The sequence below is a fragment of the Cyprinodon variegatus genome, unplaced genomic scaffold, assembly GCF_000732505.1.
Source record: "Cyprinodon variegatus isolate N-32 unplaced genomic scaffold, C_variegatus-1.0 Scaffold1284, whole genome shotgun sequence".
Classification (NCBI taxonomy): Eukaryota; Metazoa; Chordata; class Actinopteri; order Cyprinodontiformes; family Cyprinodontidae; genus Cyprinodon; species Cyprinodon variegatus.
Window position 1 is genome coordinate 103357 of NW_015151737.1, and position 20537 is coordinate 123893.

General features: G+C 39.4%; 2 protein-coding genes across 4 annotated transcripts in view; one reads left to right on the forward strand and one right to left on the reverse strand.

Moving 5' to 3' along the window:
• LOC107102632 (disco-interacting protein 2 homolog C) overlaps positions 1-7006 on the forward strand; it is a 101952-nt gene extending 94946 nt beyond the window's left edge. The window contains exons 33-35 of one of the 2 annotated variants that reach the window (XM_015402011.1): positions 1668-1842; positions 1989-2112; positions 4740-7006. In XM_015402011.1, coding sequence (XP_015257497.1) covers positions 1668-1842; positions 1989-2112; positions 4740-4992 — 552 coding nt within the window. In that variant the 3' untranslated portion in view covers positions 4993-7006. The remainder of the gene's footprint in view (positions 1-1667; positions 1843-1988; positions 2113-4739) is intronic. The other variant, XM_015402012.1, reaches the window with a different exon arrangement.
• A 1613-nt stretch (positions 7007-8619) lies between these two features.
• zmynd11 (zinc finger, MYND-type containing 11) overlaps positions 8620-20537 on the reverse strand; it is a 30413-nt gene continuing 18495 nt past the window's right edge. For both annotated transcript variants that reach the window (XM_015402010.1, XM_015402009.1), the window contains 9 exons: positions 19196-19283; positions 18358-18413; positions 18116-18193; positions 17881-17999; positions 17465-17789; positions 15954-16028; positions 14114-14392; positions 13835-14020; positions 8620-11376 (listed from right to left, as the gene is read on the reverse strand). In XM_015402010.1, the coding sequence (XP_015257496.1) occupies positions 11254-11376; positions 13835-14020; positions 14114-14392; positions 15954-16028; positions 17465-17789; positions 17881-17999; positions 18116-18193; positions 18358-18413; positions 19196-19283 (1329 nt within the window). In that variant the 3' untranslated portion in view covers positions 8620-11253. The remainder of the gene's footprint in view (positions 11377-13834; positions 14021-14113; positions 14393-15953; positions 16029-17464; positions 17790-17880; positions 18000-18115; positions 18194-18357; positions 18414-19195; positions 19284-20537) is intronic.

Consider the following 20537-nt stretch of genomic DNA (forward strand, 5'->3'; position numbering starts at 1 on the left):
GAACCGGTTTTCATTCCCATCTCTATTCTGGAAGTATTCCTTGAATTAGTTAATAGCAATCAGACTTCATGGTTTCATCCTTTACAACCGGCCATTTCCAGACCCTTACACTACATGAGTCGTTTTCCGCAATAGCGGTCATACAGACAAAACCAGCCGGTAAGGTACCAAACAGGAAATAGTGTAGAGCGGATGTAGATTTGACCAATCAGAGGCCTCCTGAGGCACTGTCTGCGGTCACCTACAATTTTGGAGATGTGCAGCAGAGTGTCTGCGGAAGGGGGGCACATTTGCATTCACTGCAACACGCACGCAGACGACCTGGTGAGTCTAAATCATTGTTCACAACGGGAACCTTTAAAGCTATGCAGGCTTAGTTAAAGTCAGAGCCCTCATGAATCCTGTAAAATTGTCCAGTACACAGGCAGGAATTAGTGGACCATCTTGGAGGGTTTATGTCCCGTTCTAATGACCAACAGTCAAACATGGTAGACTTTGAGGTGGGATCCCGGGCCCCCCCACATGGCTCAGACGTACCACCGGCCCATCTCGCCTGGTTCACTATTGTGTTCTCTACCAGTGGATAATGGCTCTCACTGTAGTTTCAACTATTCTCTCTTCATCTTGAATCTCTTTAGATCAGGACTGGATGCAGAGCTTCATTTTTTCCTAAAGCCTACTTCATGTTGTGAAACAGGTCCTGTCACTATTGGTTTCTTGATTCTACCGGTGTGGCAGACATCAGACCTGGGTTTGCATAGTGAAATCAAACTTTTCAATGTCTCTGGTGAATCACTCTTAATAATTGTGTTTCTGTGTTTACTCAGGTCATCCTGTCTGATATGAAATTAATTTGAGGAAATCTGTAAAGATGAGAATTTAAATGAGAAACTCTTCTCATAATTGGTTTTCATTCACATCTGTGTCGTATTTAAATCGCTCAGATAAAGGAAACAATCCAGTCATGTCTGGTGATTCATCCAGCTCCATACTGAACAACAGCTCCCCCTGCTGTTCCTCCTCAAGACTTCAGCACATGATTATTTTCACATCAGAAACAGATGTACTCTGCAGAATAAATCAGAGCTTTATTTGCCTGTGAGGAGCAAAATAAGATTTATATGAAGCCAGGTCAATATCTGGGGACTTTTTATGGTCAGAAAGAGCTGTTCTGGTTTTCTCCACAGTAAAAGCACCAAATAGGTGCCAAATTAGAATTATTCTATTCTAGTTAGAATTCAACTTTGTCATTACATTGTCACAAGTACAGAAAGATATTCACTCTCTGCATTTAACCCATATCCTTGGGGAGCAGTGGGCTGCCATTGTGCAGCACCCAGCGGGCAGTGTGGGGGTTAAGGGTCTTGCTCAGGGACCCAGAGTGGCAGTCTGTGGGAGTGGACCTCAAACTCAAAACGTCTGGGATCTAAACACAATGCCTTACCCACTAGGCCACCTCTCCCCATAAATTATCTAAAAAAGGTCAGTTCTCTGCGGAGGCTGGGTGCTGAGGAAGATGGTGACCCAGTGATATTTCCATCTTAGGTCTGTAGTTTGAAACCTAAGACTTGGAACATTTTGATTGGATGTTTTTCTCAATGAGCCAATATCTAGCTGCTAACCACTGCCCTAAAACAGGCACTAAATATGGTTCTGTTTGTGTTTAGATCTGGGTGCACAGCGGCCACAACGCCAGCGGATACTTCACCGTCTACGGAGACGAAGTTCTTCAGTCGGATCATTTTAGCTCCAGGCTCAGTTTTGGCGACACTCAGACGGTTTGGGCTCGGACCGGATACCTGGGCTTCCTGCGGCGGACCGAGCTCACAGACGCCAGCGGAGGTGAGCAAAAACGCCTGAGATTCACAGAGCTTCAGAGCTCAGCTGGATTCTCCTCTGAGTAAACAAAGAACCAAAACAGCTGCAGTAATCTGGATTATTAATAAAAATCATGCAGTTACAGCAGGGTGGTTTTTCTGTTTCTGCAGAGCGTCATGATGCTCTGTATGTGGTCGGCGCGCTGGAGGAGGCCATGGAGCTGAGGGGGATGCGTTACCACCCCATCGACATCGAGACCTCTGTTATAAGGACGCACAAGAGCATCACAGAATGGTGAGAGCTGATAGACAGGGCTTCACGTGGTGCTTAAGCTCAAGTCTATAAGAAATACAACATCTCAACATCTGAGATTATTTATCATAGATGAGACTGAAAGCTCATAAAAACTAAGTACATCCTTACTGCCTCCACAGTTTTCTGGTACAGATAACATGAATGTTGATGTAATGCTAAGAAGGAAGGGTTTGAGCAGAGGTTCAGCTGTCGCTGCATATTCACCCCAAGGTCAGTGCAGGAAGAATTCGGAGAAACGGCAAATAAAATCTCTAGAGCTGCATTATTCCCACCGTTGCTCTGGCTGCTTGTTTAGTGCCGTCGTCCTGCTGGAAGGTTTACCTCCCTCCAGTTTCTTCTCTAGGATTGTCCTGTGTTTTAACTGCATACGTTGTTCTTTCCACTCTGAACAATTGTTCCGTCCCCGCAGCCTGATGCTGCTGCTACCATGTGTGAGAATGGTCTATTTGTCCTCTCATCAGATTCTTCTACCTGAGCTGTGAATCTCTGCAGCTGCTCTAACTACCATCCATCTTGTGCCTCACTCTTTCTATTGTTTCTGCGATGGACTGAATAGTGGAGCGCAGTTGGTGCTGTTGTGGTCAGAAGGTTGTGAAGGCGGAGCTATAGTCTCTGCAGACAGGCGTTAGCCTAAACAAGCCCTGCAGGCGTTTCTACTTAAAGATGACACGGGTGCAGTATTCTCCAAAAATACAGGCAGCAGTGCACCAGGGTACAGTACCAAAAAAGTTTACTCAAGGAAGAGTAGCACTGCTTTAACATAAACATAAAGTAAAAACAGGAGCCATCCAATAAATTACTGAAGTGAGATTAAACATCTGATCATAACATCTGATTTAACATTTTAAATTTACAAAACATGTAAAGTTATCTGCAAAGTTTGAAAACAACATAAAAGATATAAATTCAGTAATTACACAATAATTTCAGGTGGTAGGTTAGATTAGTGTAAGTTAATTCCAGAAACGTCATATAGTAAACTGTTTGAAGTATTTCTACTCGGCCTCCAAATGACAGCAGGATCAGCAAAGAGAAAATAAAAAGAATCTGGAGTAAAAACAGAAGAATTACTCAGACATTAACTGTCAGCGTTTGTATTTCTGGTCTTTTTGTTTAAAACAAGCCTGTTCCTCATTGAGGGAAGTTTTAACTTGATGGGTCGGGCAGCCAGACATTTTACTCTAGAAACTGTAACTAGTAACTACCTACCTCTGCAGTACACCTCATAACCCGTGAGAGAGAGAAGAAAGGAAAGTAAAACTATAGACCTCTTTGTAAAGAATATAAAACTATAAAATCTGAACTCTAGTTGATGTGGATCTATATATGACATTACACTATGCTGTACATGCTCTAATCATTGGCGTTCAGCCCCTTGTGCATAGTTCAATATGCCAAGTATAAACCAGACAAAAGTTTAACTCCTGGTGCTTTTATACAGATCCTGTGGTTACGAAAAAACAAAAAAAAACAAAAACATAATTCATAAATGTATTCATGTATCTAAACCGGAGGTCTTCAACAGGGGTCCGCGACCCCTAGGGGTCCACGGAGGTACTGCGTGGGGGTCGTTTTGGTTGATTAGACTTTTTTTTATATTCCCCCCTGCAATTTTTTCCACTGATTGAAATGTCTTTAAATCCACATTAACATGAATTCAACACACTGTAGTAAACAGATAAATGGAGGCAGAAGATGTCTTTCAGTCACCAATGCACACATTCAGCGACACACAGGAGCTCTTTCAAGCTGGGCACCGTTTCATTCACAACACCTGTCCCATCAACCAGGAATCAGAATCAGAAATACTTTAATAATCCCATGGAGCAATTACTTTCGTTACATTACTCCATCTGTAATAAAGTGACTATAGGACCGGTTTGATATAACACAATTTCCTATAATAATAATTAGGTGGTCCCTGCAGCAGAGCTCAGATTTGCAGAGGTACAACTCTATGCACCAAAGTCCTTTCAGGAGATCTTTGATTTTGCAGCACAGAGACTGGTGTCATACAAAGTAAACAACGAATTGAGGCATCTCATATCCACTATCAGGCATGGTGGTGGAAGGCTGATAATTGGATGTCATTAACGGCACTTGAAACAGAACAGCCATTACTCTCTGCTGCTTTTTAAAATGAGAAAAACATGATTTAGGTGAATTAGTCAGGAAATAATTAGCATAGACTAGCTTCTAATATTGCACATATTTACAATTAGGTGTTTTGGTCTAAATGTCATTATTCAGTCATAGAGATCAACTGGAACTGCTCTGTAAAACACTTTTGTCTGTTTTCAACAGACAAAAGTGAGACAGTTTGGTCCAAAGGGGGTTATCTGTGGCTTAGAAAGAAAATAACCCAGGTGTTGCAATGGCCTAGTCAAAGCCCTGATCTCAGGCTGATTTAAATGTTCAGGTTGGACCCAGAGATGTCTGTGCAGAGAAGAACTATAATGAACTGAATCAATGTTCAGTGGTCCAGAGAATGTTCTACCAGGTTTGGGACCAGGGGCTGAACCCAGCATCTCAGACCCAAGTTCCTAACATCCGGTCTGACCTTTACCCTTCTAAACCGCTCTCATGCTGTGCTGTTGTGTTTCCAGCGCCGTGTTCACCTGGACCAACCTGCTGGTGGTCGTGGTGGAGCTCGACGGCTCCGAGCACGAGGCCTTGGACCTGGTTCCGCTCGTCACCAACGTGGTTCTGGAGGAGCACTACCTGATCGTCGGGGTGGTGGTCGTCGTCGACATCGGAGTCATCCCCATCAACTCCCGCGGCGAGAAGCAGCGCATGCATCTACGCGACGGCTTCCTGGCCGACCAGCTGGACCCCATTTATGTGGCCTACAACATGTAGCGCCCCCCAGTGGACACAAATAGACCTATCCAGGACAGTGAGGAAAAACTGAAGGCCATGTGGGCCAAATTAGCCCTGTGTTTCGTCTTTCAGGCAGAGCTATACCCCAGTCGGGTTTTGGTTCCTCACCATGAGGTCCTGGTTTGTCTGATGGAAAGGGAAGCTGGATCCTATCAGGGCACAATATGGCTGATGTCAGAAAGGTTTTGGCTCCACAGCAACATCTGGCTCACTCTATAGTTTCCTGTTTTATCTCTAAATGTTGGAAAAGTCAAGGCTATTTTTTTGAAGATGATATTTACACAAAAAAAAAATATTTTGTGTTTTTACGACCATAGCAAAGAGCGGGATATGTTTGATACAAGGGCGGGGTCTAAGGACAGCTAATCACAGCTGACCCTTTTGTTTTATCATGAGGTACTTTGATTTAGCGTTGGATTTTTTTTTAAAAATCTACCAGCTGGTCCATTTCACCAGGTGCTCACATCCACACAGCTGCAGCCTTTGACTCTGTTTATTTTTCCATAAACAGCTCCTATCATGTAAGTATGTACAAAAATAAACCGATTTAATTTATTTTCTCTTTTAGAAGTTTATGATTCAAGAATGTTTTGGCTCTTGAATATTTGCTAATATAAAAAAAAAAAAGTGTATTATCTCGAGTGAAACAGATTCACATTAAACATATTATCAAAAAAAAAAGACAAATATATGATGATAGATTATATTGAAGATGAAGAGTAATGTCTCAGTGAAAAGCAGGTTGATTTATGATGCTGTTTGTCTGCTTTTTGGTCTGAAATGTGTCCAGTTTAAATATTTTTATAAAGTTTTATTCCAACTTAGAACAAAATATACACCCTATAGTCCTGCGCATTGGAAATAAAGTCCAAGTGAAATTAATAGAAGCCTGTTCAATGCCCTGAATGATAAATAGATTCAAACATCAGCGTCTCATAAATTGAACCTATTAGGCTAAAAAACAAGTTTTAGACATTAAGCCTGTAACTTTAAGCTCAAGTTAATAACCCAAGGGGATCCGTAGGTATATAAGCAGTTTTAAGGTATAACTGCTTATATATTCATGTATTCATGGATCTTCTAACTCTTTACCGATTTTAGGTCTGAGAAATATGTTTTTGGCCACAGGTTCTTTTAAATCACCCTTTTTGTTTTTTAAATAGACATACCAGATTTTCATTTCAAGTGATGTTTTTTTTTTAAGTTTACCAAAGCAGACGTTTTCATGTGAATTTCTGTCTTGTTTATGTTTGTGATGGTAGGACAGAAAAAGCTTGAATTCCTCCAAAAAAGGAGACTTCTTGATCCCCACCTAGCATTTACAGTAAACATGGGCTTATTTATCTACTGTTGTTTTAACCATTTCCTGATTGTTTATCTGCCTCACTTAAATTATATTTGCTCAACTCCTTGGCTAAAGAATATGTCTTCATTTAACGTGCTAATTATAACAGCTTATATGAATGTTCAAAAAGTCCCAACAAGCTGTACATTTTACATCTGCAGTGGAAAATGAGGATAAAACATGTCTCTAACAGGACTGCAGCTCATTGTAAAGGGAACAGACATATTTTCTTAACTTCTAAATGTAACATGTTTAAAATATTTCCTTCCTATGTTCATTGGAATGAAACTGGTCCCTTCAGCCAGACCAGCAGCAGCACAGATCTTCTTTTCTGGACTCCCATCTTACCGATTTCACCTGGAGACGCCCTTCAGCAGTAAATATGAGAGAGAAGCCCCTCCATAGGAATGCATGATTCAGGGCTCACAAAGTGATGTCATTGATAGAAACAAATTGTTTTATCAGAGACCCTTTAACCCATTGAAGAGTTACAGAGAATGTTAAATTTTCAACCTACTAGGATCCTTATTTTTTTTAACAAATAAAGCACTTTCTTCACTGTTCCTCTTTTTCTAAAAAGGAAAATGTCAAGTTTTTTTTCTAAGTTTTAAATTGTGTTGATGTCATGTCTTTCATTTAAATAAACATTTCAACAATTTTGACAAAGAATTACATGTGACTTATTTATTAATGTGGAAATGTAGTCTTAATTAAAGGTACCTTTAATTAATTTAGGTTATTTATATAAATAAACTGCACTTTACAGAGACAATTCAACAAGATCATGGAGTTTGATTGACTCAAAGTTTTCTACCTAAAGAAAACCCACCGATTGAATCAACTCGAAAGCAATCCCTCACACCAAGCATGCTTGTAGTGACAGTGGAGAGGAAAACTCCATTTTAACAGGAAGAAACCTCCAGCAGAACCAGGCTCAGTGTGAGCGGCCATCTGCTGAGGTTGATTGGGGTTGAGGGAGATAAAGAGGACAAAAAGAGATTTAAAAAATAAATAAAGGGCAACCGTCTTCCAGCTCCACATGCGGCCCTGTCCAGGAAACTCACAGCCAGGCAGACGAGCTCCCATGTCAGAGGATAAAACAGAGCACATACAGTTAGTCACAGTCAAAGAAACATGACTATATTGAAGAAACAGGCCGATCTCCAACATCTATAAACAAAGGTACTGATTGCAGCAGCACAGCTGATATTTCTCTTCAGGATGGAGTCAAAGCCAAACAGGAACAGACCAGATGAAGCTACTATGATGAGGAGAAAGCAGAGACGGCATGAAGCAGAATGATGAAGAAGGGGTCCCGATGTCCTCCAGCAGTCTAAGCCTATAGCAGCACAACTAAGGAGATAGCTCAGTATACCCAACTGTAAGCTTTATCAAAAAGGAAAGTTTTAAGCCTACCCTTAAAAGTAGACAGGGTGTCTGCCTCACAGACTGAAACTGGTAGTTGGTTCCACAGGAGAGGAGCCTGATAACTAAAGAGAACTAGGATGGGAGATATTTCTTTAATTTTCATCACAACTCTGGCTGCAGCCTTTTGGATCAGCTGAAGGCTCTTAACTACAGTTTGTGGACTTCCTGATGGTATAGAATTACAATAGTCCAGCCTAGAAGTAACAAATACATGGACTAGTTACTCAGCATCAACTCAATATTCAGGAGATGAAAGGAAATTATAGAAACCTGTTTGATCAAAAATATCACCAAGGATCTATGGAATAATATATTAATGTTCAACAAACCTGTAGGCATGTACAGGACACCTATTATATACCATGAAAAAATCCAAAGAATGAATGTGCCAATCGAGACTACTAATGGTTACCTGATGAAATAGGGCTTGATTCATTGACCATATAAGAGGCAAGTCCCTATAGAAGTGTTTGATCACTAAACTGAGCTCATCCATCTTAGCTTTTCCACCTTGCTGCAAAAGGAGAAGTCTGAGCTGTGACACTTTCTATAGCCGATTACCTCTGAACAGAACTGAGTCTAACTAGAAGTTGCTCTTTTATGGGATTTCATGCACGTGATCCATGCTTTGATGTTAGTAGCTGTATTAAACAATCATATGCAGAAATGTTCTAAGCTTAAACAGTTTGCTCTCCCCCCAGGTTTCCAGATCTCTCTGGACTTTTCAGTTCCATACGGCGAATCTTCTCGGTCCATCATTCACAGCAACATCAGATTAACCAGAAACCCTCAAAGGTCCATCCATCCATCAATGAATAAGGAGAACCAAATCACACAGTCTTGTTGATACATTTATTTCCCCCATGTTAGCACATAGAATATATTTATATACATATTGCTAGCTAAAGTGTTGGGAGCATAAAAAACATTGCCTTGGTTAATGATCGTCTACATGAGGACAGAAACGGGATCATGACCTACAAGAAGCAAAGAACAAAGGAGACGTCACACTGATTTTATTCCTGGTGTTTGTACTTTGAGTACAACGAGGATTCACGTAGTAATCACACAGTAATATATACAGAAATACCCTGGAATAAGAGCAGGTAAAGTCCGGATCAAACCACTCGCTTCTTCAGGATCAAAACGGCCTCTATATTTTCTTGGTAAAAAACAAACCAAAAAAAACTTTTTTACTGCATTTCTCAGATGAGTGCAAAAACATCTTCTCTTAATTTTAGGGAGGAAAAAGAAAAAAGATTGGAGCTGGAGGTCCAAATATAGGATTTCATGCAACGATTAAAAAAACCCAACAAAATGCCATTTAAAAAGTTACAAACATGTATGAAAAAAGTAAAAAACTAAATGTTACAGCTGGGTGGTTGAATATAAAAACAATAACAGAGGGAAAACAAGTTGGAGCTGATGTGTAAAACAAAAATAAAAGTGTCATCAGCAAACTGTGTGAGTTTGGAAGGACAGGCTACATCTTTCTGGAAAAAAAAAAAAAGCGGAAAACTTGCAAGGTGTATGAAATAAAACCAAATTCAGGATAAACAAACACAACCAGCTGATATGACAAACGTTGTACATTGTACAAAAGTTGAACGAACAGTCCTCAAGATCTTTGAATAAAACAAATTCATTTGTGAAATGTGCGTTGAACAGAAAAGCTGGGATATACTGGCTGAAGGGTGTATTTACATGTAGTGCAATGATGAAAAACAAGCTGGACTTTTTCAAAGCCTGCAGAGAACTTTGACCAGATGTTCAAAGGATAAAAAACTAAATTTGAAAACAAACCTGAACAGGTTGTTTCTCAAAGTCAAGAATGAACCACTTTTCATGGAATCCATACAACCAGAATAACCTTCTACTCAGTTTTCATAACTGGATTTGATAATTTGCATCAGGGAGGATTTTTTTATATTAATATCACAGGGGAAAAAAGCAAAAAAGATCAAATGTGCTGAATATAAACCGGCCCACAATGCAAACATTTAATGTTTCACTTTATTGAATGCTGAAAAACATGAATTGATCTTTGTGTGAAAAACGAAACATTTAAAACATAAAGAGAACTGATTTTTTTTTCTTTTGATTATCTCTCAGAAAAATGGTTAAAAGGAAAATATATCACAAACCAGCAATTTTATCACCTCTTTTCTCAAATTGAAACACCAACACTTGACATCCAGCTCAGGGGAAATGTTTTAAAAAGCTGATTTTTGCATAAAGTTTCATTATGTTCGATACCTCTTTACAACAGAGAGCTTCTGGTCGTCTTCTTTTAGCACGATGACTTAAGAAACAAAAAACAAAAAGACATCGACATGCATGCTGCCTCACTGGGAAGATGGAGGAAGAAAAACAGGCACTGACCACCAACAACAGCAGAACGCAGAGAAAAAAACCCTCTCAAACTAGACACTTTAGATCACAGAAGGAAGGATGAACTCTGAGGACAAAAAAAGATGCTGAGAAAACTATACATCAGCTTTGATCGTCCCGGTAACGAGCCAGATCTTCTCAGGTCGGTTTGACAACTGAAGGGGAGGCAATTTTTTGGCAATGATACACACTTTTTGGATCATTAGAAGATGAAATGTGGATAAAACTATGAAATATTACACTTTTCTAAGATTTAGCTCAAGAGAATTAAACTTTTTCCCAAATTTAGAGCAATTTATAAACCTTTCCTTTAATTTGAAAAGTATAAAAACAGTCTAGTCCACAGAGAACCCAAACAGGTGCAAAACCACATCCTTTATAGTAAATGGAAGATTTACTCGTCAACTCTAAAGTCAACATTTTGACCCTGTTCCCAATGAATGATTCAGGACAAAAAAATATTATTAGACATGTTAAAAAGGTGCATCCACCTGTATAAATTTATATCATATAATAAAAAAAAAGAAAAAATGACCTAAAATGACTTAAAAGTCTGTAAGCCTGAACATCACCAGCTCATAATGCTACAGATGGTTTTTCTAAATGAAAGCAGAGCTTCTTCCAACTGCAGTTTGTTTGAAATATTCCTGGCCTGTTTTATACATTTATAGTAAAAAGAAAAAAAAAAATTCCTTTTTCTTTTTAAATTTTGGAAATAAAATGTTTTCTGTTAATGCTTACATGTTCCTACAGATTTAAATAACATCTTCTGACACAACATCAGCATCTCATTGAAGAAAACAAACAAAAGCGGGACAGTTGGACCATAACTCTGCAGACGAGCTACGCTCCTCAGAAAGCCGTTTACGATTCAGGAGGAAGGAAAAAAAAAAAAACGAAAAACACGTTAAATAACAGAACCGAAACAGGAGCAAAACACTCGCAACGCAGTAAAATGTTCGTTCATAAGAGCTTCCAGGAAGGCGAAAAAAGGAACACCGGGGAGAAACGTGTGTGTTGACTGACTGAAAGGAGAAGAGGCTGACAGCCAATGAGGTGCAGAGGGCGGGGCTTGCTCATCTCTTCCTGCGGCAGGTTCGTTTGTGGTCCGCGTGCCAGTGCTCCTGCTGACACTTGATGGAGCAGTACGAGGTGTTCCAGCAGCAGTGGTACATGGCCTCCTCTTCACAGTTATAACACTGCAAACAAAAAATACCCCATTAGCAAAGATTGTTTACAAAAACAACAACTAATAGAACTTACAGGCCAAAAACTACACGGAAAAACTCAAAAAAATGTATTACAATCAGATTAAATCAAGAGTGAGGCATTTTATAACACTAATTAGGTTTGAGAAATGTTTATGCTTTCCGTATTCACCAAGTAGAATTAAAGTAGTTTTATTTTGGGGATCAACTGCAGAAAAATTTCAGCTACATCTGGAAACCAACGTCTGTATTTAGTTTTAATAAAGCAATTAAACTTTGGGTTTTACTTTTAATTTGGTCTTCACTGATCTGGAACAAACTACCAAAAGACAGTTAAAGGGCTGAAAGCCTTAGTTAAAAAAAAAGAAGTTAAAAGCTCATTTAATTAGAGCTGCATCTGACTGTGAAAAGTTAAACTGTTAACTGATCATTAGTTTAAGTCTGTGGTTAAACTGTTTGCTTTACTACCTGCTGTTATGTTTTTATCTTTATTTGCTTTTATTCTATTGTTTAATTCATGTAAAGCACTTTGAACATTCTTTGTACTGAATGGTGATATATAAATTACATTTCTAATTCACAAACTGGTATTTTGTTCCAGCTGCTTCACCTGAATCTCTCCACTGTGGGACAATTCCACTCTTCTAAAAGCAGCTTTGTCGGCTCTCATGGTCTGCCAGGTAGGTGTGGGTATATTTATGAAAACAAAAGGTAAGCGGACATCCTCCCCATTAAAAGATATTTTTGTCATTTTTGCGGAGAATATTTTCACTGTTGTTATTCATCAGGGTTTATACAGAAATGAGTAACTCTAATTTAATGCTTTTTTTAAACGCCCATTTAATGCTCTTAGAAACTATTTTAATGCCATCAACAATGACCCATGAATCATGTTTATTTATATATATCTCAACTTAACGTCGACAGGCTGCATCCATGTCCCAAATTCCTCGTTTTCCAGCCACTTTTGTACAAATTTCCATTTTCCCATTGACTAGCTTTTTCTCCGCCTCGAGTTTGTTTTCTGAACATACGGCTTTAATTGGAAGCAGTTACGCGCAAACATGCAGAGCTGTCTACACCACTTATATCTGACGAAATTGTTTGTATAAATGTTTTTTTTTAAGCATTTTAAATGCCACTATAGTCGCATTTAATGAATTTTAATGCAAATTAAGGCCATAATTTAAAAAATAATAAGTAAATGACTTTTAATGATTTTTTTATGACCCGCAGAAAGCCTGCTCATCTGGATGAAGCACCTGTGCCTGTCGACCAAACCTGTATCATTCCTGAACCGCAGTAATTAAACCTTTTTAAATGTAAAACTTTCAAATGTTCTCCATATTCTCCTAAAGTTGTGTGATATTTTATTATTGTTATACTTAATATTCATTCTGCACAAATGATCCCCAGTTGTCAATGTGCAGCTTCTAACTGTATGACAGGTACAGTATTACTAGAGCCATGTTTGCGTATTTAGCACAATAAGAAAGGAAGTTTAAGTTAAGCTGAGTTTTTCTGTTGTTTGTTTTTTTACAAAAAGGTAATACTGTAAAGCCTTTTAGTTTCCTTTTAAATGGACCCTTATTTAAAACACATTTACTGACTCTTGATGGCTGCTGGTTGAAGGTCGGTTCCCTTCACAAAGGAGCGTGACCGAAGCAGGATCCAGTCTGGGGGGTTCTGCTGGGTTTGTTCTCATGTGCTACCGATGCCCATCAGTTCAATAAATACATTTTTAAATTGCCTGTATGTCCAATTTGTTCAAACTCCAATCCTTCCATGCTTCATCAAATTTATCAGCATTTAAAGGAGAAATAAAAAACCTTTTCATCACAGTTGTCACACAATTACAGATTTCATTAGTTTTGGTGCTAATCTCCATTTTTAAACCCTGTAATTCTGGTTTCAGCCCCGTCTTTCTCTGTTACAGTCTCCGTTTGTGAGATCAGTGTCATTCAAAGAGCCTGAGAAAGATACGTTTGTTTCCTCTGAGTGAAACCTAACAAAGGCTACGTTCACACTGCAGCCTGAAGTGGCCCAAATCCGATTTGTTTTGCCCATATGCGACCTGTATCTGATCTTTTCATGGCTGTCTGAACAACACAGATCCCATTTTTTCCCATGCAACCCAGGCCACTAGGCTATGTGGTCCTGAATCCGATACGAATCTGATGTTTTCAAAGCCTGCAGTGTGAACATAGCCAAAAGGTGTCCTTTCAGTTCTGCAGGTTTAGTTGCAGAGACAGAAAAAAAAATTACCATCGCTTTGGGAACCAGCTGACAAACTTTTAATTCTACTCTAACATTAATAATCAGCTTATTTATAGAATTTTGTGAAGTTTGCACACAGAGGAGGAAGGTCTCCACTGAATCCTCGTCTGTGTTTCCTGATGCGGCGCTTTATCTGGTATAATCATTACCGTAAGTGGAGGTCTGAACTCACCCACTGCTTCTTCTTGGTCTGGGAGATGAGCTGTTTGTGTTGGGCCACCAGCTTCTTCACCTCCTCCACCAGCTCCTCTTTACATTTGTCCTTCACCTGTTTGCACTTTCTCTCCATCTCGGCCTGAACTCCGGCCACCGCCTTGCTCACCGCCTGCCGTTTCTCCTCCTCCATCTCTGTTCGAAGCTGCAGGAGGAGGACAAAGAAAAATGAAGGCACTTCAGGTTTGAAGTTGAAATAATGAATAAAAATATTTCCTGGGTGCTTTAGAAAACAAACCTTCTCCAGAGCTTCTCTGACGACTCGCTCCGTCTCTCTCTTGTTGTCCGCCTTCATCATCTCCTTGACGTCATTGAAGACCTTGGTGTATTTCTCGTGGCACATGTTCTGGCAGGCGACGTCGCTGTTGGTCTGGGTGCCGCGGTGCAGCATGCGTGGCGAGCCTCCGCTGGCCTTCTTGGTCTGCGTGGACACAGACAGCTTCTCAGGCTGCTGGGGGGCTGACGACACCGGGATCTCCTGGCTGGAGCTGACCGCCTCCATCTCTGGCTCTGGTTCCTGGAGGGGAAGAGACGAACCAATCACATCATCTGAACAGATTTACGAGGTGCTGAAGCTGTTAGTTGCTTCTCCAACGCTTTAGGGATGTCCTGATCCAATATTACTGTCAGATATCGGTCCAATATTAGCAAAAAAATATCGGAATTTATTGTCTGGCATCAAATCTCTGATATTTTCATCCTGGTAGAAAGACTCTGCTTCTGTTACAAGTCGGTTAACTTTAAATGGGTAAATAGTTTTATACATTCATTCCCTGGTTTAGTGATACTACTCCATCGGTATCGTAAATGAAAAAGTTGCATCGGGACACCCCTCAATCACTTGAACTGAAGTTTATTTTCCTCTGTTCTACTTGTTTTGGTTTGACCTGGACCGAGGACAGGTTCCGACTGGTTAGAGCAGACACTGGTGTAGCTCAGTGAATATTGGTGAATTTTAATGCCTTGTTAAATCTTAGTGATCAGAACACACCAGACCAGACAGCCTTAAAATCTGCTTCTCTTTATTCACCTTAAAATAATCGAAGGCCTGATCAGATCAAAAGGCTGAGGATTCGGTCGGATCAGAAGAGGAGAGAGGTGGTTTTTACTGATCAGCATTCCATTAAGCATCCATAAACAAACCTATTTGGATCTTTGGAGTAAAATAATCCCTCTGCTTCCCCCTGGTTTTTCTGCACGCACTTAAATGATTTAATCTGCTTGGTACATGTATACAAGCCTCAGGATCGGATCCTTTTATTTAGTGTCTATGTAAACAGGGTTTGAATTTCCAATCGACCAAGGTTTAGATCTGATCGGGGAAAATTCCGCCAATATAAACTAAGCTAAAGATATTTGTAACAAAGGTAGATCATCCTTCTATAGATCAAATTCCCTCTGTCTTATTTGTTATTTTGATACCACATCAAAAGAACTTTCCAGATTAGAAAAATCTCCCCCATGTCGCCATATTTGGGCTCCTGAGGACGATGAGTGGTTAACCTCCAATCAAAAGATCCCATTTCTTTCTTCACTGGAGGTTCACTCAAGGAATCTGATTAGTTTACCAACGACATCCTTTCACTCTCTTTGGTCTCCCAGCCAGACTTTTATCTTTTCCACCTTTATATACATTTTCCCGATGCTTATATAGATCTAATTCTATGCTTGATGCAAGCATTGATATTGGTTCCTGTTTTGATCGCCTCAACTCTCGATACAAGTATGCCTCCTCCCTACCCCAAAGGTTATATGGTCAAAAAGACTGAGGTCTGATGTATCACAAGTTCTATATATATATAAAGTTCAATTATCATTATTATAATAGATTGCTTATATTGTCGCTCTCTCACTCTGTAGCTTAAAGATCAAGTAAAGGAATCTGTTGTTTCTCTGGCTGACTGGCCTTAAGCAGCCTTGTGTTTCCCATTGCTGTAACACTAAAATTAATTGTCTGTTCACGCTGACCTCATTCAGTCTTCTTCATAAAACTCCCCGTCTGACCGCAGTTCAGCCAATAAGAGTTAGTTTATAGCACAGCAGCAGACTGTTTTATAGTGATGAAGGCTGGAACTTACACTGACTTCTTCTTTGGGTTCAACAATTAGAGTCCTGCGGCTTTTCTTGGCTTTGGGCTCCTGGCTGCTTTTCATCTGCAGGAATATAAAACAGCATTTAAATCAACCTCATTAGTTCACATAGAGGAGGGAAACATTTAGATGGACCAACAACACTGCAAATTGGGAATGTAAACGGTGAAATTTCCTGATTTGTTTTTAAAACATCAGCTGTTCCCATAAAAAAAAAAAAAAAACTCAAGCTCAAAAGTACACACATTTATTACTTAAGTAGAAGTATAAATACTGCAGTTTAAAAACACTCTGGTAAAAGTTGAAGTATCAGCTTGACCTCTTTACTCAAGTAAAAGTGAAAAAGTATGTGCTCCGAAAACCATTTAAAGTATAAAAGTATAAAGTAACCTTTAAAAAAAAAAAACAGCCAGATGCCACTATATGAATTGAAAGCTCAATTTTTTTACTATTTTGCAAAATTCTTTGAGATAGGGCCAAGGATGGTCTTGTTGGTCTCCATCTCCCGATACGCTCTCGCCTGTGTCCGACCTTTTAGACATTTCAGCATCTTTTTCTGAATCCCACATTATAGCATGGCATAGACAATTCACGTTTGCAGTTTGAAGAACACCTGCTTGCTTCTGATGATTTCCTTTAGCTAACCAATGAGTGTTTGCGTTATATTACTCATCCAATTACACTAGTTTTCACTAGATGTGGATGGAGCCAATGATCTGCATTGGATGGAGCACGTGATGTGAAATAAATATTAATAAACATTAAACCGAAGCCAAGAGTAACGAGTAACGTTTGTTTTAAAAATGCAAGGAATAGAAAGTACAGATACTTGTGTGAAAATGTAATGAGTAGAAGTCAGAAGTAAGAAGAAAAATAAGTAATGGAGTAAAGTATAGATACCTAAAAAGTGTACTTAAGTACAGAAACAATTTTACTTTGTTACTTGAAACCCCTGCTTAATAAAGATGTATTCCTTTCCACTGTAACTCTGCTTCTTGTTTTTAAGGAGGTATTGCTTGCACGGTAATTGCTACTTTTTAAAGACAGAAAAACTTTAATAAAACAAGATTACTGAACAAAGAAAACAAAAAGATCTGTTTTTATATTTTACATATACATATATATATAGTTATATACATATATATAGTTATACAGATATATGTATATTTTCAGTGTTCCACATTAAAAACAATGTGACTAAACTGACAACATGGGCAAAAATCCAGACCATAAAAATAGGAGATCATAGATACTTCAGCTAAAGTGATATTTCACCACTAGGTGGCGATATTAGACCTGTATTTGGTTTAGCAGAAACACTTCTGGCCAGTTTAATATTAAAGTGAACTCTAGCTGTGTGTCTGCAGCATAATGTGATCAACTCTCCTTCATATCTGGTGTCTCACACTTTTAATGTTTAACCTGCTGAGATCTGCACCATGTTTGATTCCCAGACACTGAGAGCATTGCTCCATAAATAAGAAGATGGGGCCACTCACATGGCGGATCTGCTCATTGCTGGTGGAGGAGATGCTGGACTCAGCTTCATCCGTCCTCTCCGGTCTCCGTTCCGGCCTTGTGCTGGCTTCCTCCTCCTCTTCTTCTTCTTCCTCTTCCTCCTCCTCTTCCCGCTGCTGCCGCTGGCTCTGTTGATGTGGCTGAGAGCCGTCTTCCATCTTTGTTTTCCAGAATCGACCCTCCCTCAGAAAGCGCTGGTACACCTCCAGCTCCTCGCACGCCTTCTTCCAGCCGCTGCTGCGTTTCACCTGCAGTTGTTGGACGCTCACCTTGATGTCCTGGATATTCTCTGAAGGAATCCAAGCTCTATGGACAGGAAGTTAATTACTAAGCAGAAATCAAAACAACAAACCAAATCTGATTTGCAAAAGCTGCTAGGTGTATTAGCTGTTCTGACCTCTGGTGCTGGTGTCCAAAGAAGCGTACATCCACTTGGTTGTCTTCCCTCTGCAGGACTTTGGCCGGCCAGTAACCAAAACCCTTCATCTTTGCCCAGACCAGGTCGTGGCTCGGAGTCTGCAGATGTAACACAGAAAAATAAATCCAGACACAATAGAACCTCCAAACCTTCCTTTTCATCTGCATAACTGATGCTATTTAATATGGTTGAGATGTGATTGGTTTATACTCACACAGGGATAACAGAACCAGTTTTCAGGACGGGCGTTCGACAAGTAGAAACAGTTCTTACACAACAACAACTCATTCAACTAGAACAGACACCAGAGAAAGGAAATAGTTAATAGTTAAATAATTATTCAGAAACTACATTGTTTCATTCATTCAAAATAGTTTTTGTGTCAATATAAGATTAGAAGTCAACATTAAATATTCATCTCATTGTTCAGAACAAGAGTGAGACTAATTAATGTACCTCATGGCATGTGTCACTGAAGAGCAGCCGTGCAATCTCTGCCTGGTCGCTGTGGACTGCAAAAGGAAAGGTAAAAACGGAGAAGAATTATTTTGCTGGGTTCTGAAACTTTTTCCAGATTATTGAGAAAAAAATTTTTAGTTTATAGGAGGAGTGGCAGCCTAGTGGTTATGTCATAGGGCTTGGAATCCTGAGGTTTTGAATTGTAGCCCCACTCCCACAGCCTGCCACTCTGGGTCTCTGAGAAAGACCCTTAACCCCACACTGTTCCCTGAGCGCCCCACAGTGGCAGCCCACTGCTCTCCAAGGGGATGGGTTAAATGCAGAGGTAAATTTCTCCAATGTGAGATCAATAAAGTTCAATTATAATTATTATAATTATTCAAACCTCCCATATTCTTGAAGGCAAATATTTCCATCGATGCTTCATTCTTTCCTGGCAGTGGCTGCACTTTATGTACTTAAGTTTCTACTATTCTTTATCATTTTTGGGGAAGGGGGTCTCATGATGACAATTATCCATTCACCAGTTCTTTTTTATAGTAGAAATAAAAAAAAAAAAAGCAAAACTATTATCCCTAACTGCATAATAAACTTATTCATTAGATTTGTTTGGCTAAGGAACTCTCGTCTTTGCATTTTTAATATGTGAAAAACAAAAGACCCGCATGCTATGCTCAAGTAAATTACTTTTGATTTTGCCTATTTTCTGAGGTGATCAGATTGGGTGAAAACAGTGTTTCTGATGAGCAAAGAGGCAGGTGAATGTTTAGTTGTTAATAAATGTAAAGAAAAATGAAGAATACTTTGAAATTAAAGCTGTGAAAGTCTGACCCACCTCCATACAGGATGGCAGTGTTATGAACAATCATCTGAGCATCAGCCTTGAACTCCTCAAAGCTTCTATATTTTCCTTCAGTCAGGTTCTGAAAGAGGGAAATACATGGAGACGAGCTCAAAGTTAGTCCTGAGGAGAGAAAACCAACACAGAGAGGTCTATTCACATACAGGGTGTGTGACTGTGTGTGTTTAATGACCGGCGAGGAGGAGTCTAGGAAAGGGTAGTCTGCTTATCAAAAACACACAGCAGTCTGGGCATTAATCCAACAGTTCAGGTAAAAGTTTCCAGGTATGATGCACCACTGACCAAACATTCCCATTAAAAGAAGCTTATTTAAAAAGAAAGTTTGGGATTTATGCATATAGTTTCTCTCTCAACCACAGTCCAGTAATAAAAAGGATTTAAAGCCTTAATTACAACATTCAGTGAAGCTCTAAAACACTTGATTAATCCCAGGGTGAAAATCAAATGCGGTAACTACAAATAAAAGGGTTCCAGCTGTGGGTGGGAGGGATCTCCTGTAGCAGTCTGCATTACAGCAGGTCTGGAAAGGCCTCTGACTGAAAACAGAGGTGTTCAAAAGTCGAAGAGGATGTTCAGGATTTTACATAATGTTCTTCATTTTATGAACAATTCTTCTCTGAAGTTTAGGAGCTTCCAGAACAGAAAGTATATAATATGTACGTATTTACAGCCTGCTTTATAAACCCAGCGCAGCTTTGCAGCCTTTTTCAGACACAAACTAATTCATTTCACACAGAATTTGGGGCAATTAAAAAGATCTGTGATCTGAGCTTTGTGCTTTAAAGCTACACTTTCTGACAAAATCCAAAATGGTGCCATCAGCAACTGTTTCACTCTTACCTTCACTGTCAGGTAAATGAGACTGAGAATATAAATGAATTGCCTCTAGCCTAACCCAACTCCAGGTCATTTTGTCCCTTTAGCAATTCCTAATGCTGTTTCAGACCTACACTGAGGAAAATAAATATTTGAAGACCCTGGTATTTTGCAAGTTCTCCCACTTAGAAACCATGGAGGAGTCTGGAATTGTTATCATAGGTGCATTTCCACTTTGAGAGACATAATCTAAAAAATATAGAAATCACAGTATATGATTTTCTTATTATTAATTTGCATGATACAGCTGCAAATATGTATTTGAACACCTGAGAAAAACAATGTTAATATTTGGTTCAGCAGCCTTAGTTTGCAATTATAGATGTGAAATGTTTCTGGTAGCTTTTTACCAGGTTTGCAAACACTGCAGGAGGGATTTTGGCCCACTCCCTTACACAGATTTTCTCTAGATCAGTCAGGTTTTTATTCTACTTAAATA